This window comes from Mustelus asterias, chromosome 26 (genome assembly GCF_964213995.1).
Source record: "Mustelus asterias chromosome 26, sMusAst1.hap1.1, whole genome shotgun sequence".
Classification (NCBI taxonomy): Eukaryota; Metazoa; Chordata; class Chondrichthyes; order Carcharhiniformes; family Triakidae; genus Mustelus; species Mustelus asterias.
Window position 1 is genome coordinate 36,020,593 of NC_135826.1, and position 21,658 is coordinate 36,042,250.

The 21,658-nt window shown below is 42.9% G+C and overlaps 1 protein-coding gene across 1 annotated transcript; it reads right to left on the reverse strand.

Moving 5' to 3' along the window:
- Positions 1-2,614: 2,614 nt before the first annotated feature.
- On the reverse strand, positions 2,615-16,863 carry ndufa11 (NADH:ubiquinone oxidoreductase subunit A11). The gene is made up of 4 exons (XM_078198450.1): positions 16,691-16,863; positions 12,379-12,471; positions 7,584-7,706; positions 2,615-2,833 (listed from the first exon to the last, which is right to left on the reverse strand). Exons 1-4 carry the CDS (start codon positions 16,767-16,769, stop codon positions 2,721-2,723), a joined length of 408 nt encoding a protein of 135 aa, XP_078054576.1. The 5' UTR covers positions 16,770-16,863; the 3' UTR covers positions 2,615-2,720.
- Between the last annotated feature and the right edge of the window lie 4,795 nt (positions 16,864-21,658).

Genomic DNA, 21,658 nt, shown 5'->3' on the forward strand with positions numbered 1-21,658 from the left:
AGGCCTCCAGCTGAAACCAGACAAGTGAGAAAATTGCCAAACTTAGCATCTTTATCTTGTAAATATTTACTATCTGAATTTCTATCAAGAATTTCTATCTCACTCCCCTGACCTTCCCTCCCCAAGCCATCCAAGCAGCAGCATTAAGCAGGCCTACGCATCACTTTTAACATTTCACCTTCAGAGAGGCAGAGATTTGCATGGTTGCCTACCCACTAGGATTAACCTGTAACTTCCTGGAGTTGGAAGACTAATCCCCAAAAACGTTGCTGCAGGCAGCCAGGTGAAAATCATTGGGATATCAAAAACACATTTCACGTTCTGATTTTCTTTGAACATTTTGACTCATTGGTTATAAACATATTGAGATGGAGAAAATAAATCGACTGAGTCAAGAATCACCCAGTCAAATAAGCTGTTTGAATGGGAAGGCAGCGTGCCAGAAGGGTGGACATGACGGGCGGCCAGGAGCGTGGGGTTGAGCAATTAAGATGAAATCTTCAGGAACCCCACGTTTTCCCTCTCAAAATGTATCTGGTCAATTCAGACTCAGCTAATGTTAAACTGGATTGAAAGTCTCAGGATGTAGTAGCACTTTGCCTTCTGCCTGTTTAACTTATTTAACTGTAGCAGTCCCTAGCTCCTTGTGGATTTTTTTGGGGAAGCCTGCACACTTGTATCAGAGCACATATACTATCTTTTGGATAGTCTATTTCACTTGTGTACACACCTGAAATCTTGGCTGCAGAGGATGGAGTTCTTGAATAAAGGCACAGCTTCTGCGGAATAGATCTATCAAGTCTTGTGTATCACTACCGTAATGTTTGATACAGTTTCTCTTCCAGTGTCACCACTGCAGCCAATTTACTTTGAAGTCTCACTTTAGGATTTCACCAAATTTAAGGATGAAAATGATCCCAATGTTGCCAAAATACACCACTGCAGCCACCTTTAGAGTTGGTCGTGTTGTAGACCAGGCCTCAATGTCCTTTGCTTGCTTGTGCACCTATGACTGCTGCTGCTGATTTTCATCCACACAGGATTATGTATACATCAGGTACCTCTGAAGGCCTGGGGCGTTGAAATTCTCAACATAGGAAACCCTTGGCAGCACTCGGGCAGAGACTCTGCCCCAAATAAGGCCATCCACATTCTTCAACATAATATCTGGAGCCAAAGTACCCAGGTCCCAGCTACTCCAACACAAACACAGTTACTGCAGGGAGCACACTAGAACCACCATGTATTTTTGCAGCCTGAATCTCCATTAAGCAAGTGTTGCACACATTGGCACCTTATCATGACTGGAGTTCTCAACAGTTGTGCCAGAGGGCTTCATTGTATCCAGTCACTACTATTACAACCTCATAATTGGAACCTAGTTCTACCCATTTGGAGTCATGAGGGCATCTGTCCATATATTCTGAAGTAATCTCAAAGTTCACATTTTGGATAATTACAGAATAAAATGTCCTTCACTGACCTCCAGTGGAGATTAATTGGTGCAGTCAGACATTCAACTTCCTTTTAAACATCACTGTGCAATACATTCTTGTTTAGGAGCATGAGAGAATACCAAAAATACAGATGGCCATGAAAATTGTCAAATTATTAGTGAATTATGTAGAGATAAATTTCCTTAAAATATGAGCTTTCATTCTGGTATTCAAAATACACAGTACTCCAACAGTGGACAGAGTTTGGCAAATCTCTGGCAAATACCCAGGAAGGCAGCTAGAAGGCTCAGAGATTGGGGGCCAAATCTTTATCCTCCTACAACCTAGAATAACCTTCAATGCTTTATGTGGATGTGGATTCAGTCAGAACAAGCAACTATTTTACTGTTGATGAGGATATAAATTTAAAAATTGTCGGGGTCATATATATGAAATTAAACATAGCAATATAATTGACTGATAATAAGCTTATATCAGAAACAAGCATTTCGTAAATGCAAATATTACAGCAGAAAGAATACTTTCCAAAAGATAAAACAATTAATTTCTAAACTGCAATAATAAAAAAGGCTCCAGTCTCTTTAACCAATATTTAACGATCACTATCCTGTTTGTTCACTGAAGTTCCTACAACTTTCAATTATATACCACTTTAAACACATCACAATCCAAGTGACTCCCCAGCTCTGCCACTGCCAAGGAGGGGGTTTAGTTAATAATGCTGAAACAGCAGCAATAGATTCTACCATTGAGTCATCACACTAATATTTAATGCAATATACAAAGAAACATGGACCATGAAAAACCACACTTCCCAATACAAACGTGCAGGATTCTCTCTTCCCACGTCACCATCTCAGGTGGATCACTGTAATTGGCCTCATGAGGAAGGGGAAAATTGCACATTGGCTCCAGCTAGATACGTCCGGCTGAAAATAAGCTTCACTTTAATGTTAACGCTCGAATAGGAAAAAAGAGCAACTTGAGTGAAATACTGAGGACCTGGGAAAATGTTCCATCAACAGGCCTACATTTTGAGGAGCAGAGCGAACAATACACAATCAGCGCACATTTCTAAAGGTGCCCTGGAGAAGAAAATGAAAGGGACTGAAAACTGAAATATTAAAGCTACTTTCACTCATTTGGCAACCCAACACATATGCACTTGGCTAAGTTTTGAAGTGACACCGTGAAGCAGAATTATATTTGTTTTATTGGACAGAATACACTATATTACAATAGTTTGCACTGCTTGAGCTGTTTTCAAAGTTTGGGAGGTCCTGATATGCGCCAACCTTCCATCTTGCCCATCTTCATGAGAGCGGCAATTACGCCAAAACCAAGGCAGGCGGAGGTACCCGTCATGTAGCTGTGAGCTGTGGAAAGAGACAAGGTATGTATTAAAATTATCACAGTTCAGATGAATCATCAACCTGAAATACTTAACTCTCTACACTATTGCTGCCAGACCTGAAGTTCCAGCATTTTTCTGATTCTAAAATTGTACAGCCCTTTCCGCTTTACTAAAGCAAATAATACACCAATGCCAGAACATGAAATATTCAGCACCGAATCAGGTCAGATCACCACACATTCAAAAAAAACATGAACTGGACACACAGTAAGAGCTACATGTGTGAAACATTGTAGTATCTTCATCACAAATACTCAAGAGCCCATTCTATGAGAAACCATTACAATGAAACATACTGGAAGCATTTCAAAAGCACGCTGGGACATAGAAACCAGCATGCAGAATTTCAAATGTTACTTGTTAAATCACAAATCATGGGAAATGCTGCTCCAGTGAGAACATTACCATGTTTGGACCTTAAAGTGTTCATAAAACCATCTATCTGGTGCTATCTAGTGGACAACATTAGGAACAGCAGCTGTCGCAACAACCAGTCAACTACTGAGCCATTAATCACAGGGCCCCTCAATTGTGAGCCCTCCAATCGAACGAGAAATCTGGCTCAAATCCAACTGGGAAAAAGAGGGTGGGATAAACTGCTAATTCAGATACTCCAAATTTATACCAGTTTTTCAATAAACCAGGGGATTATCACAATTGAAAATCTCCCACTTCCGCATCCCCATCACTTTAGGGAACCTCTGGAATACACATTTGTTACAAGTGCCACCACTCTTCCCAATTATCGCTAGAATGTTCACTATACTGCTGCCTACTGTACATAATATAGTTCAAGAACCTCAGGATGGGCAGCAAAGTTAAAAGGATACAATTCCAAGGCCAGTATTCATCTTGCATGGCCCAGATCAGGTGTAAGGGATCAGGGTGGCCAAGGCTTCACCTGATGCAATTTTTTTAAAGTCATCGTGACCTTTTGGCCAAGATAAAGCACAGCTCGAGCCCAGGAGTGGGTGCAATGCCTCATCCTCTCAGCTTGGATCTTGCTTGATCAAGCCCAAGGTGGGATGTACACCCTTGCTTTATCAACTTGGATCTGGTTTGCCCCTCATGTGGGGACTCTGATTGAACTTCATTGGCTTTTTGATTAGGAATGAAGTACCAAAAAGGCACAAAAAAAAATTGTCAATCAGTCCAGTAATTCAGTTAATACCCTATCCAGGATCAGTCAGTCTGATCACCAAAATTGAGCAGGGGAGCCACAATTCAAACACAACTCAGTCATCAAATTGACTTCATACAAATCACTTAATACTCTAGAGTAATATTGTTTAATTCTATCAGATATTTGACGTGAAGATGCTGGCGTTGGACTGGGGTAAGCACAGTAAGAAGTCTCACAACACCAGATTAAAGTCCAACGGGTTTATTTGGTATCACAAGCTTTCGGAGCGCTGCTCCACTCAACTGATGAAGGAGCAGCGCTCCGAAAGATCACGATACCAAATAAACCTGTTGGACTTTAATCTGGTGATCAGATATTTAGACCAAGGGAAATTTGAGTAACTCCATTATAAAGGCTTACACACGTTGGCATGTGCACATTTAAGAATTCGTTCAATTCAAATGGGAAAACCTATGCCAAGTGCTGAAGGGGCAGAGTAGGTTTGTTTTTAAATTTCAAAGTTCTCACTGCAGATCACGGCTTCATTGGTTGAAATTTTTTCAGAACTTTTTTTTTTTTAAATGGTGCACCTGCTTAGTGACTATGCATTATCTTTTTTCCCTGATGCCCAGCTCTCGAAGTCTCAAAGTAGCAGGTTTACAGCTTATAAAATAAAACAGCTAAAAATCCACTGGCCTACTCGGTGCTCACTGCCAACCAGAAGGGAGAAAGGCCTCAGCCAGAATTACCAACAGTTGCCCAAAGGACAAGAGTACAATTTCAAAAATCTCCAAGTTCAAGCAAATGCCATTAGTTCGGCTGATGGACCACGACAATTTTCAGGTCATGAAATGTTAATGATAAAAACAGTAAAGACATGGATGACAGTGAATCTGGTAGAGAAAGGGCCCATGGATGTTGTTGTGAAGATGTGTGACAGGTTGAAATATGCATTTATAGGTGAGCTAGAAATAATGTCAATCTATAAACTAAAAGACAAAACCACGAAACAAAAACCCAATGCTGATGAGGCATCTGAAGCATCAGTAAGGACCAAATGCAAAGTAATAAATGTGCTGGCTGCTATCTCTTTACTTGGAATAATGATATAAGCACTTTACTGGTCCATTACAAGACCTAGATCCATGAAGATATTTCTGATATTGTTGAAAAGGTATGCCAAAGAAATAGCAATCTTTCCTGGGTAAGGCACTCTTTCGGCCTCCTTCTGCACAGAATTGTCCAGGAGGGCTAACTTTTCCTGGATAATTGTGCAGTGTCGAACAGTCCGGACCCCGCCTCCACCAATGCCGGCTGCATTCATCATCTCTCTAAATTCCCCCTCCCTCCAACCACCCTCCCCACCCCCCCCTCCCCCTCCAACCACCCCCCCCCCTCCCCCTCCAACCACCCTCCCCCCCCCAACCACCCTCCCCCCTCCAACCACCCTCCCCCCTCCCCATTTTCCCTTCCTCCCCCTCCTCTCCGCCAATTTATGTCCCCTCCACCCCTATCTCATCCACTTGCTGCAGAAACTTACCTTCCCCCTGGCCTGTTATTTTCAATTGAACCTTTAAACTCATCTGCTTTGTAGTAGCTAGTGCCGTTAAAAGGGGGGTGAGTCCTCCTGTGCTTTGCTGCTCGAGTCTCACCCGGCCCGAGTCCGGAAGGTCAGGCGTGACAGAATTGAAGCATAGGCAAGTTGGCATGGTAACCCACTGCGGATTGCCACTCCGAGGAAGTTACAGCCCAACTAGTAACGATTTATACAGACCCTCAATTTTTCTTTTCAATAATTTACCCATTGCTGAAATGAAGGTGACTGACCTGTAGTTACTTGGCCTATCCATTTTAAATAATGGTACAACATTGGTAGTCCTCAGGCACCATGTTTGCAGCCAGAGAGAATTGGAACTGAGTCCAAGTTCTGGACTCAGAGGTAGGATCTGAAGGCATCGGAGAGAGTTTGGAGGGAGTACAGAAGAGTTCACAAGAATGATTCCAGGGATAAACAACTGTAGCTGAGAGGTTAGATTGGAGACATTAGGAATGTTTTCTTTGGAGAAAAGGTGGTTGAGAGGAGTATCAATAGGGATATTCAAAATCCTGAGGGTATGAACAAGGTAAATAGTGAGAAACTGTTCCCTTTCAAGAAAGCACAGATTCAAAATAATTGGCAAATGAGTAAAAGTGATAAGGAAAACTTTTCTCATCCAAATGGTGGTTGGAGTCTGGAACAAACTTCCAGAGTAGGGGAGGTAGGTTCAATTGAGGTATTCAAAAAGGAATTGGATTGCTATCTGATAAGAAAGAATGTGCAAGGTAACAAGGGAGTGGGACTAGGTAGAATGTTTTTTTCAGAGTCAGTACAAACTCAATGGGCCAAATGACCCAAGGTGGCACAGTGGTTAGCACTGCTGCCTCACAGTGGCAAGGATCTGGGCTCGATTCCTAGCTTGGGTCACTGTCTGTATGGAGTCTACACGTTCTCCTCATACTTGCGTGGGTTTCCTCTGGGTGCTCCGGTTTCCTCCCACAGTCCGAAAGGCGTGCTGGTTAGGGGCATTGGCCATGCTAAATTCACCCTCAGTGTACCCAAACAGACGCCAGAGTGTGGCGACTAGGGGATTTTCCCAGTAACTTCATTGCAGTGTTAATGTATGCCGACTTGTGACTCATCAATAAACTTTACTTTTTAGTTTTAGGCCCAAATTTCTTACCCTGTGAAAGTCATCATGTTACGATCACTCTGAGATCTAGAGGATCCTTTGCTATGAGGTTATTAATTAATCCTGTCCTGTCTCATTACACATCAGGTCTAAAATTGCCAGTGCCATGGTTTGCTCCAGAATGTATTATTCTAAGGAAGTGTTCCAGGTACACTATGAATTCATCCACCAGGCTACCTTTGCCAATTTGATTCATCCAATCTAAGATTATTAAAATCTCCCTCGATATTGCTTTCTTATAAGCCCTCATTATTTCTTGATTTATATTCTGTCCAACAGCATAGCTATTGGTCAATAGGGCTGTAAACCTTATGGCTTCTTTCCTTTGCTACCAATTTCCACTCAAGTTGATTCTACATTTTGATCCTCCAAACAAAGATCAATTCTCACGACTGTACTGATCTCATGCTTCATTAACAGAGGAACCCGACTCCTTATCCTTTCTCCCTGTCCTTCTGAAATGATAAATGCCTTTGAATATTCAGGTCCCAGCTGTGGCCACTTTGCAACCATGTCTCTATAATGGCTATCATAACATATCATAACACATTTCTATTTATGCTATCATCTTGCTATCCAAATGTATACAGCTTTCTTAAAGGAATGTTTTATTCATCATTTTTTCTAACTCTGACCTGACTTGTGTACTCTTAATTGTATGCCCTTTCGCTTTCACTGCCTTCAGCCCACAAATAAATACACCCAAAGAAAAAGACGTGAATAGACATAATGTGAATAAGTACTCTGCAATGTTTAAATTTTTTAAAAACAGATTATTTTTTTGACAGGATCACTTTCCAAAACCTTATCAGAGATTTCTAGAATTCAAGCACCATCAGACAGCTGTAACAAGCACTCACCTTTCACTCCGAGGAGGGCACCTGAAGCACAACCTCCAATGAAATAATTCAGTGGATCATCTTCTGTTCCTCGGATTTGTGCAGTTAGGCAAGTGGTCACTCCAAAAATTGCGCCAAGTGCGGCTAAAAGGCAAGCAAACGGGCATGAGCTTGTTATATTCCTCAATATACAGCCCTCAAAATAAGACAAGAGAAAGAACATGATGCAGCTGCTAATTACACAAGGCTTTCGATCAAACAGCAGCAGCAAAAAATATCCAGAATATAATCTATTAAGAGAGAGTGAGTCATGGAGGTTTACAGCATGGAAACAGGCCCTGCGGCTCAACTTGTCCATGCCACCTTGTTTTACCATTAAGCGAGTCCCAATTGCCCGCATCTGGCCCATATCCCTCTATACCTATCTCACCCATGTAACTGTTTAAATGGTTTTTAAAAGACAAAATTGTACCTGCCTCTGGCAACTTGTTCCAGACATTCACCACACTCAGTGAAAAATTGCCTCTCTGGACCCTTTTATATTTCTCCCCTCTCACCTTAAACCTATGCCCACTAGCTTTAGACCCCCCTACCTTTGTGAAAAGATGTTGACCCTATGCCCCTCATGATTTTATAGACCTCTACAAGATCACTCCTAAGCCTATGCTCCAGGGAAAAAAATACCAGTCTTCTTATAACTCAAACCATCAAGTCCCGGTAGCATCCTAGTAAATCTTTTCTGCACTCTTTAGTTTAATAATATCCTTTCCACAATAGGATGACCAGAACTGTACACAGTATTCCAAGTGTGGCCTTACTAATGTCTTGTACAACTTCAACAAGACGTCCCAACTCCTGTATTCAATGTTCTGACCAATGAAACCAAGCATGCCAAATGCCTTCTTCATTCACCCTGCCCAGTTGTGACTCCACTTTCAAGGAGCTACGAACCTGTACCCTCAGGTCTCTCTGTTCTATAACTCTCCCCAACACCTTACCATTAACTGAGTAAGTTCTGCCCTGCTTCAACCTACCAAAATGCATCACCTCGCATTTATCTAAATTAAACTCCATTCATCAGCCCACTGGCCCAATTGATCAAGATCCCATTGCAATCCTAGATAACTTTCTTCACTGTCCACTATGCCACCAATCTTGGTGCTTTCTGCAAACTTACTAACTATGTCTCCTAAATTCTCATCCAAATCATTAATGTAAATAACAAATAACAGTGAACCCAGCACCAATCCCAGAGGCACACCACTGGTCACAGGCCTCCAGTTTGAAAAACAACCCTCTACAACCACCCTCTAGCTTCTGTCATCAAGCCAATTTTGTATCCAATTGGCTCCCTCACCCTGGATTCGGTGAGATTTAACCTTCTGCAACAACCTACCATGTAGTACCTTGTCAAAGCCCTTGCTAAAGTCCATGTAGACAATGTCCACTGCACTGCCCTCATCTACCTTCTTGGTTACCCCTTCAGAAAATTCAATCAAATTCATGAGACATGATTTTCCACTCACAAAGCCATGCTGACTGTCCCCAATCAGTCCTTGCCTTGTCTCTCAGTTCCTACAGATCTTATCTCTCAGAATACCTTCTCACAACTTACCCACTACAGATGTTAGGCTCACCAGCCTGTAGTTCCCAGGCTTTTCCCTGCAGCCCTTTTTAAACAGCAGGGTAGCACAGTGGTTAGCACTGCTGCTTCACAGCTCCAGGGACCTGGGTTCGATTCCTGGCTTGGGTCACTGTCTGTGTGGAGTTTGCACATTCTCCTCGTGTCTGCGTGGGTTTCCTCCCACAGTCCAAAGATGTGCGGGTTAGGTTGATCGGCCATGCTAAAATTGCCCCTTAGTGTCCTGAGATGCGTAGGTTAGAGGGATTAGTGAGTAAATATGTAGGGATATGGGGGTAGGGCCTGGGTGGGATTGTGGTCGATGCAGACTCGATGGGCCACTGTAGGGTTTCTATGATATCAAAATTGGCCTTGCCCCAATTCAGAATTTTAACTTTTGGGCCAGACTATAATTTTCTATAGTTATCTTAAAACTAATGGAATTATGGTCACTGGTCCCAAAGTGATCCCTCACTAACACTTCTATCAAGATTGACAATATATTCAACACAATTGGATTTGGGAAGTCAGCAAAGGAAATTAGCAGCCTTTAAAGTAATAGATGCACCGGCAGTGTAAGGCAGTACTCCACGATAATCATACTCTGGAGAAAGTAGACTTGATTATCTGAAATGTCTTTTCTCTCTCTGGATTTTAACACTCAGGAGATCAATCATTTCAGTTGCAGGATTTGACTGCAGGAGCTCCTCAGGGTAATGTAGGAATCACCTTCAGCTACTTCATTAATTACCTTCTCTCCACTGTAAGGTTAGAGGTGGGGATGCTTGCTGCTGATAATGCAAAGTTCAGCACTATTCACAACTTCAAATACTGAAGCATACCGTGCCCTTATGCATCAAGACATGGACAACATTCAGGCTTGGGCTGATAAATGGCAAATTACATATGCATCATACAATGACCACCTCCAACAAGAGAGAATCCAACCATCGCCACCTGACATTCATTGGCATTACCATCACTGAATTCCTCATTATCAACATCCTGAAGGCTACCATGGACCAAAAACGGAGCAGGAAAAACCATATGATTACAGTGATTACAAGAACAGGGCAGAAACTGGGAATTCCGCACCAAGTGATTCGAATCCTCACTCCCCAAAGCCTGACCACCATCTAAAAGGCACTAGTTGGGAATGTTTTGGAATAGTCTCCACTTGCCTGGATGAGTGCAACAACACTCAAGAAACTCGACACCATCCAGGACAATATAGTCCATCTTAAACATTCATTCCTTTGACCACCAACACACAAGTGTCAGCAATGTGTACCATCTACAAGATGCACTGCAACAATTTACCAAGGCTCCTTCGACAGCACCTTCCAAACTTGCAACCTTTACCACCAAGGACAAGGCAGCAGATGCATGGAACACTACGACCTGCAACACACCATTCTTCCTTCATTGTTGCCAGGTCAAAAGTCCTTCCCTAACATCACTGAGTGCAACTACACCCACAGGGATTGCAGTGGCGGTTCACCACCACCTTCAAGGATAAATAGGGATGGGCAACAAATGCTGGCTTAGCCAACAACACTCACATACTGTGAAAGAGTTTTTTTAAATTTCCAACCATGTTTTTTAATAATTGACATTCTGAATGAAGTCCACCCTTTGACATGAATTATGCTTTTCCATTTCCTCCTTGGGCCTCAGCACAAATCTCCTCCATTAAACTATCTTCTCCTCAATTTCCTTCTGTTCCCACACCGAATTATACTACTTTATCTCTTCGGTCCCAAATAACATCAACCACTGGTCCCTTTGCTGCAGAATTGCTTCAATGCTGTTCCCTTCACCTAAAATCAAAAGTGGAGATGTTCGCTGATCATTGCCATGTCAGTACCTCAACTCCTTAGATACTGAAGCAGTCCATGCCTACAAACAGCAAGGCCTCAACATCATTCAGGCTTATGCTGATGAATGGCAAGTTCCTTCACTGTTGCTGGGTCAAAATCCTGGAACCCCGTCTGAACAGCACTGCGTCAGCATCAACACCAGTTCAAGGCGGCAGCTCATCATCATCTTCTCAAAGGCAATTAGGAATGGTCAATAAATAATGGCCGAGCCAGTGATAGTCATATCTCATGAACAAATTAATAAATTCATACCACAAATGCCAGGCAATGACCATCTACCACTTTTGCTTGCCATTCCTCACTATGAACATGCTGGAGAAGCCACATAAGTTCAGTGGCAACAAGAGCAGGGTCCTGCCCACCCACAGTGGCAGCAGTGTATACCATCTACAAGTTACACTGTGGCAACTCATCAAGCCTCCTCCAACAGCACCTTCCAAATGCATGACTACTGCCTCACAGACAGGCAATGGAGACAAATGCATGAAAACACCACCATTTGAAAGTTTCATTTCATGTCACCCACTATCCTGACTTGGAAGTTTATCATTCTTTCACTGTCACTAGGTCAAAATCCTGGAACTGCCTCCCTGTATTGACACCACATGGACTGCAGTGGATCAAGAAGCTGGCTCACCACCACTTTCTCAAGGACAATTGGGGATGAGCAATAAATACTGAGTTTGTCAGTGATCTGCCCCATCCACATTCCAAGAGCCAATAAAAATACTTTCCTCACCTTCTTGAAGTCTGCTGTTGACATCTACTTTATTCCCATAACAGCATTGATGATATAAATCTCCTGATGCCTGTTTTACCATTCAGCAACAGTTCTCTTGCTGTCTCGCTGCCTAAAGCTGCACTTATGTTAATCATGTCAGCATCACCATGTAGGTATGTGGGAGTAAAACTACTGAAGCGATCAGGACTCCTGATTTATACTCCACATCCGAATCTTCAAAATCAATATAACACTCCCATTTCCCTTCCTTAATATTTTAACTATTTATCTTTAACTTCACTGTTACTTTCATACTCACCTGTGTTCAACTTCTCTTTTGCTGTGTATCATAGTGCCCCACTGCAGACCACAATGACCTCAGCATTCAAGCACTCCAGAGAGTCAGTGCCTCCGAAGGGTTCATGCAGCCCAATGGAGCTACATTTCCCAAGACCACATGCATCCACAGTAAACAGTACACAAGTAAAATAATAGAAGTTCTTGGTGAAAATTGATTCTCCTGAGAATCATATCGAGCGAAGCAGACTTCTTCACAAACAATCTTGGACTGGAGTGTAACAGAGATGTCCTTACCCATAGTCAAGGTGCCATTGGTTGCTCTCTGCACCGCTTCAACAACATTTGTAGGTGGCAATGCAACAATATGATAGGCTGAGCCAACGAGGCCTATGAAGAGAAGTTACAAGAATAAGACAATCAAAGGAAGATCTGACATTCTGTAGAGAATGACTGTTTTATTATGACACAAAGTTACACCACCACAGAAATCTAGTTACTGTACCCCTTGTACCCCTTTCAACAGCTCTCAAATAGAAACAGGTTGAAGTGGCACCTCTGACAAAATGGATCACAAACAATTTCCAAATGTTACCGTCAAGCCTGTAACTGATAATATCCAAAACGTAACTATTTACATTTTACCTCCCCTTCAGATGCAAATAATCATATCGCTAAATGGTCAATCTAACTGAAAAAAACTATCAACACACATCCGTGGTCAAGAACTCACTGCGTAAGGTTAGTCTTAAACATAAATAAAGGCAACTAAAAGGGTAAGACAACAGAAATGGTCAGTACGATAAAAAGGTTAAAAAGATGGTAGGGATTCAATGCCAGATATGTATCCAGGGCCCAGAGATGGGGATACACCCGATACAAAACTTTAGGGCCTGGGAGGGTTAGAGAAGGTCATGATGTGGAGATGCCGGCGTTGGACTGGGGTAAACACAGTAAGAGTTTTAACAACACCAGGTTAAAGTCCAACAGGTTTATTCGGTAGCAAATGCCATTAGCTTTCGGAGCCCTGCTCCTTCGTCAGATGGAGTGGAAATTTCCTCTCAAACAGGGCATACAGAGACACAAAATCAAGTTACAGAATACTGATTTAGAATGCGAATCTCTACAGCCAACCAGGTCTTAAAGCTACAGACAATGTGAGTGGAGGGAGCATTAAGCATAGGTTAAAGAGATGTGTATTGTCTCCAGACAGGACAGCCAGTGAGATTCTGCAAGTCCAGGAGGCAAGCTGTGGGGGTTACTGATAGTGTGACATAAACCCAACATCCCGGTTTAGGCCGTCCTTATGTGTTAGAGAAGCCCAAGCTTGATGTCCTAAAGGACACCAAGATCTGAAAACTTGGCTTTAAAAAGCAGAGGGCAGTGACAATGATCAATGGCAGTTGTCATGGTTACTATGATTGGCTTTTTAATTCCAGATTTATTAATTGAATTAAAAATAAAATCAGAACCATCAGCCTCACTTTTTTTTAAAGTTTTGGTCTCCTTATTTGGTGAAGGATGTGGTGGCATTGGAGGCAGTTCAGAGGAGGTCATCAGATTCATTCCTGGAATGAAAGGGTTGATATACGAGGAGAGATTAAACAGTTTGGGCTTATATTTGCTGGAGTTTAGAAGGATGAGAGGGGATCTGATCGAAATATGTGAAATGTCAAAAGGAATTGATAAAGTAAATGTAGACCAAATGTTTCCTCTTATGGGGCAATCTAGAACAAGAGGTTACAGGTATAGTGAGAGGCAGTAGATTTAAAACTGAGATGAGGATGAATGACTTCGCAGAGGGTGTGAATTTGTGGAACTCACTGCCCCATAGTGCATTGGAGTCTGAATCGTTGAATGGCTTCAAGAAGGAGATAGATATATTTCTAATAAAAAAAGGTACAAAGGGATATGGGAAATAGGTGAGAAGGTGAATTTGAGACCAGGGAGAGCTCAGCCATGATCTGACTGATGGCGGAGCAGGATCGAAAGGCTGAATTTGCTTATTTCTGTTCTTAATTCCTATGTCCCTATGTTTAATGGGGTTGCTGCGCTGCAACTTTCAACCTTGGGCGATTTCATGGATCAGAATTTTTTTTAAGCCAGACAACTCTGAAGCTGTCCGAAGGTCAAACTGACAGCCAAGCAGTGACTGGAGGAGCATCTGGCATGGGAAAGATAGACTCCTGATAGATAGTGCCTCCAACAGGTCCTGCTTCTCCACTTGTGCACTGGCCTGCAAAACTCTTCTGATAACCTTTAGTGAATACAGATTTTTTAAAGATCTGTTACAAGGGGATTTATGCATTGAACTCATTGGAATAAAAATGGAAGCCAATCTGATCAAAATACAGAAGTTACCGTTAGAGATGGTTAGGACAAGAGGCATGGGGTGGAGAGAGAGAGAGCGTATGCCCAGGACTACATGCCGAATGACTCACAATGCATACAGTGAACATTACATGCATCTCAGTTGTACTGAAGACCTCGGAGTGCAACTTGTTCTTTGGAGACAACCTTTAAAACAACTTGGCAATCTTTGTAAGGACCATTGTAAAATGTCTGAAATATTTCCTTTACTGTACTGAAGCATCTCAATGTTCCTTGATGAATGTAAAGAACATGAATATTACTGCTTTTTGTATCATGGCTATTTTGGAATGTTTGTAATGTTCTTTCAGATTTCTTATGAATAAAGTATATTTTTGGGGGGAAAAGCCTCCATTGTCCATGGCGAACTAGAGGTGGATGAAGGTGCATATGGAAATATATGCAGGTTCGAGGTAAAGCAGCAAAGATTTCTTGGGCTCTCATTTTTGCAGGTATTCTATGGGCCCATGGGGCTGTGGCACGTCGGGGGTGGGGTGTGGTTTCAACAGCTGGAATCACACCTCATCTGTTTAAGGTTTCAATGGAAACCTGCTTATTGTCTCAAGGGAGTCAGATGAATATTTGTGCTTTTCAATATTTTTTAGGGACCAGCACCAGGGATATCCGTAGAGCGGTGCTGCTGTTGGCGCAAGTAATCGTTTGTATATCCATTAAAAATCATCAGGGCTTTCAACAGCATCAAATTCACAGAATTAAAAAGATTACGGCCACCATGCAGGAGTCTTTCAGCTGTAATGAACAATTAATGATAACATCTTCTGGGAGATCAAGGAAAATCAGAAAATTAAAGTAGAGAGTCCTAGTTGGTAACAATGCCAGTGCAGACCCGGGAAGCTGTCAATCAGCCTTGTGCCAAGATGGACCCGGTTGTCATCCACATATGCTCCCAGGGAATTGAAATGTCGCTTCTAGTGATACCAAGTTATCTTGAGTGATGTGAGTGAGTGCTGTCAGTATTTCCAGGGAAGGAGAAAGGAGTTCAGGCAGCAGCAAGCGAATGGGACCATCTCTTCTCCTCCATCCCTCTTTCCCTTCTACAACTATCCAACAATGAAACAATGCAAGCTGCAGCACCGGGACAGACTCTCTTTTCTCTATAGAGCAAGTAGCTGAAATATATAAAAACAGAACCAGAAAGCTTTCCTTGCACTCTGGTTTACAAGTATTGAATCTTTCTCCCAAATTTGAATTTACTGCCACCAATGTACAGAACATGTTAAAGAGGCAATCATAAAATCAGTGAGATTCTTTGCAATGTTATAAACAATCAGATATTTTCCTGTTAAATTAACAATGTTAAACTAAATTTTGTACTGAGGGTTTATTTAATAGTCAGGTTTAATAGTCACAAGCTATCACTGCAGCTCTTAATAGTAATGATCCATATTGCACATATATTAGAAAATATTTTTAAACAGATGCCAAGTTATTTAGTTTAGTCATTAGTGTCACAAGTAGGACTGTATTAACACTGCAATGAAGTTACTGTGAAAATCCCCGATCCACAACACTCCGGCTCCTGATCGGGTACACTGAGGGAGAATTTAGCATGGCCAATGCACCCAACCATTACATCTTTCGGACTGCGGGAACAAACCAGAGCACCGGGAGAAAACCCATGCAGGGCCGGAGAGAACATGCAGACTCCACACAGACAGTGACCTAAGCCAGGAATCAAACCCAGCTTCCTGCACCATGAAGCAGCAGTGCTAACCACTGTGCCACCGACCTCCTTAAGTGATGAGATACTGACAATATCAAAAGTCATTTCACGGCTCAATTGCCATGGATCCTTAATTTAAACGTAATATCTTTAAAGTGTTGAATGTGCAGGGTCCTTTCTTCCCAGTTTTGTTTTCATCTGAAACCTTTATTACACATCATAGACTTCATTTAATCACAGTCTAAACTGATTTACTTCACCTTGATATCCAACACCCATGGCCCTTCCTTGTTTTTTGTTCGGGCTGTTCCCCCTCCTTTTGGGGAGCTGCTCCTTTTAATTTGTCCCTATGTTAATTTGAGTTAGTTTATTTGTTTGGTATTCAAAAGGGATACCCATGGCCCTTAGGTTTTGCAGTGTTAACGCAAGCCTACTGGTGACGCTGGCTCTGTGTTAATTAGAGGTTAGGCTGGGCTCTCCCCGCCTGCCTCCAGCTCGGTATGCCACCCTTCGCCCTGCCGCTATCCTAAGGCCCCGAGCCCTGCCCTTACTCACCGAGGCCGACCCCGGCCCGGGTGGTCTCCCAGGTTTTGCTGGGACATTCCTCGCCATCCGCCGCCTCCCAGTAACCCATAGCCGCGCGCCTCAAGGACACGGTCACCGGGGGAACCGACTCAAACACCGCGAGAGCTCGGCGCCGCCCATGTGATCACCTCCCAGTCGTCACGTGACCGCTTTTCTCGGCCGCCGGCCATATGCCCTGGTGCGCAGGCGCAGTCAGGCCAGCCGTCTGTCGCAGCGCGCAGGCGCAGTCAGGCCAGCCGTATGTCGCAGCGCGCAGGCGCAGTCAGGCCAGCCGTATGTCGCAGCGCGCAGTCGCAGTCAGGCCAGCCTCAGCTGGAGCCTGTTTAAGTTTCGGCCTTTTGGCGAAGATCAAGTGTAGTATGCGGATGCTGCACTTGGTTGAGGTCATTAGATTACATTTAAGCTTCATTTTCATATGAAGCAATTTTTAAAAGCGGCATCTCGGCCTTTTGGCTAAGGTGCAAATGAGATCAAGCCTTGGAGGAGGAAGACCTGCACCTACTCCAATCAGCTTGGCTCATGTCGATCAGGCCCAAGACAACATACCCTGCCTTGTCAGTTTGGATCGGAAATGTCTCAACTTGTTGAGACTCTGAATTGGATTTGATTGAATTGGGGAAAGTATGAAAAGAAAGTCTATTTACTACTGTCACAAGTAGGCTTATATTAACACTGCAATGAACAGAGAGATCTTGGGGTCCATATCCACAGATCTCTGAAGGTTGCCACTCAAGTGGATAGAGGTGTGAAGAAGGCCTAAAGTGTGTTAGCTTTTATTAACAGGGGGTTGGAGTTTAAGAGCCGTGGGGTTATGCTGCAACTGTACAGGACCTTGGTGAGACCACATTTGGAATATTGTGTGCAGTTCTGGTCACCTCACTATAAGAAGGATGTGGAAGCGCTGGAAAAAGTGCAAAGGAGATTTACCAGGATGCTGCCTGGTTTGGAGGGTAGGTCTTATGAGGAAAGGTTGAGGGAGCTAGGGCTGTTCTCTGGAGCGGAGGAGGTTGAGGGGAGACTTAATAGAGGTTTATAAAATGATGAAGGGGATAGATAGAGTGAACGTTCAAAGACTATTTCCTCGGGTGGATGGAGCTATTACAAGGGGGCATAACTATAGGGTTCATGGTGGGAGATATAGGAAGGATGTCCGAGGTAGGTTCTTTACTCAGAGAGTGGTTGGGGTGTGGAATGGACTGCCTGCAGTGATAGTGGAGTCATTTAAGAACATAATAGGAACATTTAAGTGGTTATTGGATCGGCACATGGAGCACACCAAGATGATAGGGAGTGGGGTAGCTTGATCTTGGTTTCAGATAAAGCTCGGCACAACATCGTGGGCCGAAGGGCCTGTTCTGTGCTGTACTGTTCTATGTTCTATAATGAAGTTACCGTGAAAATCCCCTCGTCGCCACACTCTGGTGCCTATTTGGGAACACCAAGGGAGAATTTAGCATGGCCAATGCACCTTAACCAGCACGCCTTTCGGACTGTGGGAGGAAACCGGAGCACCCGGAGGAAACCCACATGGACTGGGTGCTCTTGAGTTAAAATTGGGGTTAGCTGAGTTTCGGGATGAGCTGAAGTTTTAGTGTGGGTGAAAAGTGAGAGCCTGGCCCAAAGAGCATTGGAACACTCGGGTCTGGAGGTAACAAATGCCAGGATTTCAGCAGCAGATGGACTGAGGCAGGTGATATTAGAGAGACGGATAGGATCAGAACTTTAGCCCAGAGTTAAATTGGATGGCAACATTATTAACAGTGATTCAGCCTGGGACTTGTGAGGAGGGGGAGAGGTGGAGATGGTGTATTGCAGGCAACATTTTTAATGCAATCCTTCTTCACAATTTTTAATTGGAGATGAAATTTCAGCTCATCTACTACTGGATATTAGAAAAGCACAGTGACAAATCAAAAGCATTTAAGCAGTTCGAGAGGTGATGATGAGGTGGAGTTGGATGTTATTAGCGTACACATGAAATGCGTCATTGTATTTTGACCCCCACTCCCCCCCCCCCTCAAAGATATGCTGGGAAATTTGTCTTGGAAAATCCCACGTAAGCGTTTACCCAGCAATTGTCCAGAAGAGCTAACTTCCCCTGCAATTTAAATTACTAACTTTGGATGATTCTCCCAGTTTTACACTCAGTGTTACTCTAAGAGTAAGAAGAAAAAGAAGTATTCTAACTTCAGTGTATCTTATAGCTCCTGCTGTGTCCAAGACGGCAAGAAACTACAAAAGGTCACGAATTAAGTCCAGTCCATCACTCAAACCAGCCTCCCATCCATTGACTCTGTCTACACTTACTGCTGCCTCAGAAAAGCAGCCAGCATAATCAAGGAATCCATGCAGTCCGGACATACGCTCTTCCACCTTCTGTCGGGAAACAGATACAAAAGTCTGCGATCACATACCAACCGACTCAAAAACAGCTTCCCTGCTGCCATCGGATTTTTGAATGGACCGACCTTACATTAAATTGATCTTTCTCTACACCCTAGTATGACTGTAACACTACATTCTGCATGCTCTCCTTCCCTATGTACGGTATACTTTATCTGTATAGCGTGCAAGAAACAATACTTTTCACTGTATACTAATGTGACAATAATAAATCAAATCAAAGGGACGACAGCGCGGCTCCCACCACCACCTACTCAAGGGCAAATAGGGATGGACAATAAATGCTGGCTTAGCCAATGATGCCCACATCCCATAAAAATGAATCTGAAGAAAATTGCAAATAAAATCATTTGCTTATTTTGAAAGAGTGCTTATTTTTGATTCCTGTAAATCGAGAATTCATAGTGTAGCACGCAATACATTTTATGAGCTGGGATTTGGAGTGAGTGGTCACTGTCCTGATCCCGGGTAGCGTTTATCATTCAATTAGATACTGGACAAGAAACAGACAAGAAACACTCTGGATTACTGGGGACAATGGGGGGAGCGGGGTGGGATTTTAAGGCCTCGCTTGTCCCGAAACCGTAAAATCCCACTCAAGATCAATGGACCTTCCCGTGCTCTGCCCCTCACCCACTCTGATTCCCGTGGCGGGCAGGCCGGTAAAATTCCAGCCGAGATCTCTTTGCAGGGGTATGACAAATAATGCCGATATCTAGTGTGCAAATCCCAGAACTGTGACAGTAGGGAAATGCAATAATCAACTTGTACACAACAATATCTCATAAACAGCAAATGACTTGAATAAGGAGTCCATCTGTTTTTGTTGCTGTTGGTTGGTCATGAAGGGGATTTTGGCTACCATGCTGACAGAACTCCATGCTTTCTAATAATTTTACAGAATTTTCTATATCCACCCAACATGGTAGACAAAGCTGGAGTTCTGCAGTGAAGCAGTGCCCTCTCAGCTCTGTCTGCTGATGTTGTCTAGATTACACCCACTTGTGATATTGTTGTTCACGCTTAACTGCAAGGATCATGTAAGATTATGGAATGGTAAATCTACAAAATCTGTAAAGAATATGAGTTGTGCCAACTCCATGTTCAGCACTTTCACATCAGAGCTTGACTTTGATTCATTTTACACCCTCTATTCCCTGTTTTATTAACAGGTATACAGGCCCAAACCCATCACAGACAGGACACTACGAAAATTTCTCTACATGCAAGGCATCACAATCAAAGTCAGACATGGAGATGTACCAATTAGCACCACTTTAATTAATTAATCAATGCCTATTGTAATACAACAAATGCCACCGTAAGGTTAAACATGAAGATTTACAATAAGAACTTTATCCCTAAATGTATTAGTCTTTTTTTATTTACTGTTATTATTACAGAGCTATGTCCAATATCCAAGATTGTGATACAGTTAACAAGATTAAATTTACAGTTCACATTCAGCGTAACACTGTCAAATCCAGGCTACTTCCAAAATGAAAGCATAAACCTACGACCCCCTTCCCTGAATAGGTTGGTGCATATAGCTTTATCTTCCTCGACTATCATCATCTTCACCCCTCTTAAGTAATGTAGCATGCATTTTATCTCATTATAATGAATACAATTACTTTCTTCCAGTTTGGCAATGTAAACCATTAGGCATTATCTATAGAATCATAGAATTGAATCATAGAATTCCTACAGTGCAGAAGGAGGCCATGAGAATGTGAAAGATGAGAACTTGTAAACTCCACACAGACAGTCACCAAAGGTCGGAATTGAACCCGAGTCCCTGACACTGTGAGGCAGCAGTGCTAACCACTCTGCCACCGTGTTGCCTCGATGATCCACTTTTGAATTTATTTCTGTCTACATATTCTCTGCTGCTTTCAGAAATGCTTCAGAAATTCTTTTTATGTTTTAGCTTTCCTGGAATCCTTCTGAATTGTTTTTTTTCTCAATTGTCTACATTTTGTTCTGAACTATATGGGGGTTGAATTGATTAGCCCTTGATCAGGGATTGTTGTGAACCCATGCCCTTTCAGTGGAATGCAGGGGGTATATGATGTGCTGCTTGCTGATTATCATTGGGATCCAAACATTATTGCTGCCTGGCACTACTAAAAACTGGCCTGTACTGCTTAAAGTTTGCCTGCACCTTTACAAAGGAAGGGGCATTGTGGCTGTGGGAGGTACTGAGATAATTGGGGATGTGTACAGTGCAATAATCAACAATGGTTGGACATGGAAGAGAGTGGACATCAAGGTTTTCACGTGCCCCACTAGAGATCTTCGTGAAGAGCTGGAAATGAGGAAAAGTAGCCTGTGCTCTCAGGGCATGCTCAGAAAGCAGTGGCAAGGAAAAACAGAGAGGCGCTAAAGCAATTAGTTCCCGGTCAGCTCTGCTTGTTCAAGATCTTCTATGGACTGGACTTGTATTGCTAACCCTTGTAATGCTGTGGATCTCATCTTGGGCTATAATGTGGCTGTGGTGCAACTCTAATGGAGACTTTGTCCTTCGCGAGAAAC